Source organism: Limulus polyphemus, unplaced genomic scaffold, assembly GCF_000517525.1.
Source record: "Limulus polyphemus unplaced genomic scaffold, Limulus_polyphemus-2.1.2 Scaffold2618, whole genome shotgun sequence".
Classification (NCBI taxonomy): domain Eukaryota; kingdom Metazoa; phylum Arthropoda; class Merostomata; order Xiphosura; family Limulidae; genus Limulus; species Limulus polyphemus.
Window position 1 is genome coordinate 7,001 of NW_013668228.1, and position 8,027 is coordinate 15,027.

Here is an 8,027-nt window from a genome sequence, read left to right on the forward strand (position 1 = left end):
TTATAAGTATAATTTGGATGGTAATAACAGTGTTATGAAAGAAAGGGATCTTGGTGTAGTGGTTGAACAGTCTTTTGAACCATTCAAGCAGTGTGCTTTTGTTAGTGATAGGGCAAATAGAATTTTAGGTTGTATCTACAAAAATATAGAATACAAGTCTCAAGAGGTTATAATTTCATTATATGGGTCACTAGTTAAGCTACATTCAGAGTATTATATTCAATCTTGGGCTCCTTACCTAAGAAAGAACATTGAATTGATGGAAAGGGTTCAGAGAAAGGCTACTAGAATGGTTTCTGGGATGGTAAAGGTTGTCATACGAGAAGAGGTTAATATTTTTGAAATTGTTTTCTCTAGAAAAAGAAGAGTAAGAGGGGATCTGATTGAGGTGTTTAATGTTGTTAAGGGAATTAACAGTGTTGATGCATCATCTTTTTTCATACTTAATGGGGAGAATGGTAGGACTAGGGGACACAAATATAAATTTTGGCAGGGTAGGAGTCATCTTTAACCAAGACAGTTTTATTTTTTTAACAGGATAGTTGGTCTTTGGAATGGGTTTCCTTTAAATGTTGTGTAGGTAGTAAATTTAAGTGAGTTTAAGAGAATGCTTGATAATTATATGAATGATGGAATGAATTTTATGAACTATATGGCTTTGAGGTTTAGTTTAGTGGATGGAATAGCCAAGATGGACCAATAGGTCCCATAATATTATGTTATCTTATAAGTTTAAAATAGCATTAGAAATGTGAATAAGTATTTCTGCTGTTATTATAATATTGTACACATATGTACTGTATGTGCACTATTTAAAATATTTTAATTTTGATAATTACTACACGACATATTGTATTAATATATTAAATATATTTACTAGTAAACTGATGGTCACATTCAGGTAATATCCATAAAACATAATTAGACAAAAACTAAAAATCAATCAAGTTACGATTTATCTATTCATTACGAATTTATTTTTGCATTGAACTTAAATACATATGATTATTTTTGTATTACGATATATATAATATATGCTATTCATGTATGAAATGTTACAATTCTTAAAATGAGTTATTGTGTTTGAATATTTAGAGGGTTGAGTATATTATGTATATTATATTAAAATGATTTTGAGTATGTAATTTAGCAAGCTACTTGAACCCCACAGCCGATATAAAACCACTGAGGATTGGCATGTATAAGAACTACATATTGATATTGTCTGGGGATAGGTAGGTAGCATGATGACATTGAAAGTTTATTGCTTCTGGGAAGAGTATGTAACAGCTCTTTTCAACACAACATATTCATACACTCAGATTAGAGATTTAAAATTTCCAAGACAAGTATAACCATTGTCCTAATTAGCATTAAAAAACTGAGGAATGTGGTTCAACTTCAGCACCATGGCCATCTGTAAAGAGACTTCAAATAATGTACTGAAGCCATGCCAAGAAAAGTGTACACAAGTTGCATCCATGATATATCTGTTTAACCATTATGTACCTGAAGCAGCTGGAAAATGAAACTGGTATTCATGCTATTCCGTATGAAGACATATCGGTCAAGTTACCTATTGACTTCTGTTCAATCAAATTGTTGAAATTAGCACTAGAAAGCCGTTGTCCCCATATACTTGGTGGATTATAGAATGTTTGCAGGAAGGAGGTTTGTATTTTAGACATGACAGTCTTATGGTGAAGCCTCTTGCAATGGGAACTACACTGCTGGACTAATGCCAAAATGTGTGGTCATCAGAAAGATGTGGCAAGATTATATGGAGTGTAACAACTAAGTGAAGATCCAAAATAATTTTAATATAATGTACTCGACCTCTGTATATGATTTTATATAATACTATCTACTCTGGAAAACTAGTGTTCAGTTTCTTAACTATTTGAAACATAAAGGAAAAAACTATAAAAAAAAGTAATACAAGTTCATTTAATTACTTTTTTCTGTGTCGTTGGTAATTTTGTTTTATAATGAATCAGGATTTTTATTTTCAGGCAGATATTTGTCATGCCTACCAGATTCTTCATGCTCATGGAGTGCCAGATGAACAAATAATTGTTTTTATGAAGGATGATTTGGCAAATAACCCAGAGTAAGTGCATCCTGTATATGTAGCACAGATGATGTGTATATAAAAGCCTTTGCAGGTTTTAGTTTTAATAAAATTACCTAAACAAGGACAAACTTATAACTTCATTGACATTTGATGCTAACAATAACTTATTTAAGTATTTAGCAGACACATATATATAAAGAAAATACTGTAACAAATCTTTTATTGTACAATAAGATTGATTGATATGTTAATACCAGGATTCTTAAAAACAAAAGTATTTATTAAAACTTTCACAACTGAAACAAAGTATACAAGCAATTTGCGAATATTAGTCTCGTACTTTTACAAATGACGTAACTGAACTTCTAACTCAACTACACAATCTTAACTTGAGAATTTACGAAACACATCCAGAAAGAGAAAACCTAACTTACAAAATTATCATTTTAAAACTCTAAGATTAATCTTAATTCACAACACTTATGAGTCCTAACCACATTTCAAGCAACACCCAATCTATAATTGTACATTTTTGAGTCTGGCTTATCAGTTTTCAGTTCTCTTTTACTTGCTACTATACAATGAGATTACAATTAAGGGAATATTACAGGCTATTAACAAAAATCTAACCAACTTATTTACATAGAGTGACAGAATGATTTGCATATGACAGTTACTGTGACAAAGACCTTTTGTCAGTCATTTAATGATATTTGATTATGAGCAGATATCATGCATAAACAAACTCAAGTGTTGGCTCAACTAAACAAGACAGGAAACACAGTCACAATTAAAAGTTTGAATGTGTTGACTTTCTTGTCATCTGTTGTATATTAATTTGTGATTATACTTTGTACTTGATGCAAATATATATATTCCACATTCATTAACTTTAATTCATCAATATGTGACAATTTTTATATATATTTCTTACTTGATGTTACATATTGGAATTCAGAAGTGAATTTGTGATGTGCTGGGGTGGTATTATCTGTTGCGATTGTGTCTTTTTGAATAATCGAGTAGAAGATTATGAATGACAGAATGTTTTGACAGAAAATTTATTATGGAGTGATTCTGAATTATTTCAATATCTGTGGGTTTGAGACAAAGAAAGAGACTGGACAGAATGTATAACACATTGAAACAATATGTATTTCAGGCAAATACAATCTAGGTTTAAAAGATGTTAATTATGTGACACCTTTATTGGAATGCACTTGGTGTATATAAAGAAGATCAATATCTGCAAAAATCTCAAAATCATTTTGTTCCAAACTAAGAAAACATGACATTATATTCTATAAAAACAACAACAAAGCAATTCTTAACAGGATGCTGGCACTCCTTGTGTCATTGATGGTTACTCTCATTACACTAAGGGATGTTGTAGCCTTAAAACATCATCTGATTCAAAGCTGCAAAGATCATTGTCTATTTCTTTATAGTATGCTCTATTTTACTAGTATCTTTCCCATGAAAAAATATATGTGACACTCCAGTTGAATGATCCAGTTTAGTTGGTAAATAGAGTGAAAGAAACTTAGTGGGCCCCTTGTTCAAATATTCTGTATTGACTAAATACACAATATGTAGGAAAATTTTGAAACATTTTATATCAATTAAGGGGATAGGAGACACAAAGTATGCTTGATTACCAAACTGAGACAGTGAAATCATTATCATATAGCAAAATAAAAGTTTAAGTTATTATCATGATAATCTATGTATTCATTTTTTTCCTTTTATAAGCATTAAACAAAGTCTGAGATAAAAATAGCCGTAATTTAGTACAGAATTTCTTCCATTATATATATATATAAAATATAATATCTTTATTAACATATAACTAAACATTAAATCTTTTCACACTGATGTGTGGGCAGCTTTTTAATTTTCATGTGACAACATGTATGAAATTTTTTGTTCTGTAATAGCAGCAACCTGCTTTTTAGATACAAGCATTGTCTTTGATTCTTGTACATAATATTCACTGTTGTTAATAGCATGACATGAATAGAAGCTACTTCATCATTAGGCTCACTCTGTTAATACTGTGCTTTATATCCTTGGAAAAATATATATTTTAATGTGTAATATTATAATTGTATATCAAAAAATATGTTACATTTTTTTTGTTACAAACATACTTCAGTAACCTTTAATTTTATAATGCATTAATGATCAGAATGTATTTATAAGCGTAGTTTAAAGGCAAATGGAATTATTCAATTTTCCAAATATCCTGAGTTTCCTAATCCAGAGCAACTGCCAGGATGACAGTGATTCTAATGAGCCAAATATAATACGGAGACATTATCTATCTATCAATCAATATACTACTAAAACTCTGAGATTGTTTGTATGTAATTAAATACAGCAAAAATGGTGCACAATAATGCCATATTTGTAATGAAATGAGAATAGAAACAAAATAAAATAAGTTTAGTTAAAATCGGGACATAGGTTACTGAGTTAGCACCATTTTTCGGGTCACTTTTATGAAAATTTGTGGCATGAGTAATTTTACATCAGCACTCTTTACAAAACTTTTCTTTCAAATCTATTTCCCCTTCTTTGAAAAATGAAATGGTCTTTCCTTTTACTCCCGATCAAGAATCAAATATCTTTTTTTGAATTATGAATAACACGAATGGATTGAAATATTCAATTAAATTATCTCAAAATAAACCTTCATTTTGGTGCAATATTGAAATTAGCTTGAATTCTTCATAACCTTTGAATACTGGGTGACCCAATGGGTCATGGTGGTCTAACCTTACTATAAATTTGGTATTGATAGAGCTTTCTTGTACATTTGTAGCAATATAATTACTGTAACTGTAATACATTGTTACAAAGACTTTTAATAATTCAGTGAACAAATAAAGTGGACTTAAAATTGTTATTCAACTGCTTATGCTAACTCATGGAAAGTTTTTGAATTTAAGTGGTAAAACTAGACAGATTCAATTTTCATAAAAAGAAAATCCCATGAAAGGTAAAAATTGGTTCCAAGACTACAACTCAAACTCAGAAACTTTCACTTACAAGACCAGTGCTCTGCCATCTTTTTATTTTTTGTTCACTGCCAAAATGTATCCAGGCTATACTTATAGTTTAGTAAGGTAGGAAATTTCAGTTTCAACTTTTCAAAATATTTTCTGCCAAACCTTTTGTTATTGTGATTACTACTATTATACAGATAGTTACTAGTGCACGTAAAACTACCACAGATTAAGAAAAATATTAGATAGAGTGACCTCAGGATTTGTTATTATAGATTTTTCTCTGTGTTTTACTTAATGTGTTTATGTGCACTCCTTTGTACTTTTACTGCTAACATAAGTTTGTACTTCAGCAAATTTTGAAATGGCATTATATAGACAAATAATTTGATCATGAGAAGAGGAGTTAGTGAAGAAAGATAGTCCATGATCTGAGAGTGTGATACAATCTTAAGTATTGTAACATTTCTAGTAATATACAGTTAATTCTTAATATATAATATTAATATATTAGTATACAAACTGATTTTTAATGCATTTGATGAGAAAAACATTAATTAAATATTTTAAATTATTTTATAATAAATATATAAAGTATTTATATAAATTTGAAAATAGTGATTTAAACAAAATTATAATATGCACAATAAAAAATAATTTCTAAAATAATTGGGATTACTTATCGGTAATTACTTATATAGGTAAACTAATGTAATTAAATATCACCTTCCTTATATAAGAACTGTTACTGTGTGGATCTCTTTAGAACTTTTGATGGTCCAGACAGTAGCATGAAAAGGGTGGAGGATAGGAGCTATACTAATAATTTTGATGGGCTCAGTATAGCAATACCTTAACATCTTGGTATTTATGTCCAAACATCATAAGGGGGGTTTGAATGCTGACTTAAAGAACAGTTTTGCTCTCTTCCTCATTGATGTTTTGTATATATCTGCTCCATTTTTTTTCCTTAGGGATGCGAGACTGGTGAAGTTGAGATTAAATGTTGTGGGCTAGATCACCTATATCTGCTCCATTTTTTTTCTCTCTCTCTCTTAAGGATGTGAAGTTGAGGTTAAACTGGATAGATGGTGTACCCCCAATGCAAAAATCCAGAGCACATTACGGTGTTTGATGTTTGTATTGTGGCTGCGATTTATTTATCATTTTGCATTTTTTTTATTACTTTGAATTTATATTTTATTATTATTTTTTTTTTCATAAAATTACATTTAATTATACTTAATCAAATGTTTGGATATTCTGTGTAAATTTTGTCCTATCCTTCCTTTTGATTATTATTTTTTCAATTTTTAGCTTTCTTATACACACACACATATTATATGACATTACCATTTCTCATGAATAACCTAGTGGTTATTAATAATTATGTTTTGCAATGCTTCGGGGGACTTATATTTGATATTACCCTTCCTCTTATGATAACTTATGTAGGTATAATTTCATCATTTCATTTTACGATTTTTGTGTGAGTGTTGTAGGAAAAAAAGAGGATGAAATAGTACTCTCGTATCATGTAAATTAAACAATTATGATTGTTTTGTGCACAAATAATATTTATATACAAAACATTGGCTTTCATTTTCAAATTTTTGAATGAATTTCAAGTGTACCATAGATGAAATTATCCATCTACTTTGTAAATAACTGAAATGATTGCCTTTGCCTAAGTAGTTTGTAATACAGCTCAAATACTTTACCTTTCCAAAAACTAGGCACCTTCAAAATGGCAGTGTTATTTTGTTTTTATTTTTGCATTAATTATTACATTACTTTAATTGATGACAAATTTACATTTTTTATTGATAGGGAAATGATTTATTTGTAATATGAAACACTGCAATTATTTTATAACTTAATGAGATACTAGATCTGTTATTTCAGTCTGAGATACCACACAGAAAATGTTAATGTTTGATTCTAAAGCTCATTCATGAACATGATATATCTGTATAAATGAAATGTTTACAATCCAAAATAGGACCACTGTTCATGTACATACAATCTCTGAACTCATCTACAGTATCTATACTTCCTCTTAGCACAATGTCATTACTCATGAATTAGTATCAGAACATATTACCAGTAATAACAACAATTTACCAAAATGAGCATTATGTCATTCAGTAACATTTTGACTAGTATCATCATACATTGCCACTAAACAAAAATATGATTAGCACATCAATAAGCACAAGTGGAGCCTAAACTTTACTTTGTCAGTATAAGTAGAAATAATCACCAGTGATGTAAGTTTCAGTATTGGAAAAAAAACTTGTACCAGTTTCAGTGGTATAAGTATGCCCTTGCAGCTGCAGGGGGCCTGAGCCAAAAGGGGACCTGAAGGACCTGACAAATTTAAGAATTGCTGACAAGGGGAGAGACAAACAATTTAGTTTGTTTGAACTAAAGGGAAGTTGCACTATACTCTTAAGTTAATGATATCAAGTCAGCCAGAATCATAACCACAAATATAGGGAAATATATGTAGCAGGTCCAATTACTTTTATGTGGGGAAGGGCATCTTTTATAGTTACACCACTGACCAGTTTGAAAATTTTATTTATGTTTCAAATATTTTTATTACTAAGCTCTGTATGAGCAGCATCAGCATCATATTTCAGTTTATATATGGCAAAAGTAACTCAAAATACTAAAAGGCCCAAGTGTTCAAACAGTAATTTAGAAAATAATTACATTGACTAGACTTAATATAAATGACCATCAATGTTTCTGCAAACCTGAGTTTTTTTTTATATATTACAAGGGATCCTTGTTCTTAAATACTGAGTTTTTTTTTCTATATATTACAAGGGATCCTTGTTCTTAAATACTGAGTTTTTTTTTTCTATATATTACAAGGGATCCTTGTTCTTAAATACTGAGTTTTTTTTTTCTATATATTACAAGGGATCCTTGTTCTT

The 8,027-nt window shown here is 29.6% G+C and overlaps 1 protein-coding gene across 1 annotated transcript in view; it reads left to right on the forward strand.

Moving 5' to 3' along the window:
- LOC106467447 (legumain-like) overlaps positions 1 to 8,027 on the forward strand; it is a 42,997-nt gene that overhangs the window by 6,026 nt on the left and 28,944 nt on the right. Inside the window, exon 2 of the mRNA XM_013927795.2 lies at positions 2,013 to 2,110. Within this exon, the coding sequence (XP_013783249.1) occupies positions 2,013 to 2,110 (98 nt within the window). The remainder of the gene's footprint in view (positions 1 to 2,012; positions 2,111 to 8,027) is intronic.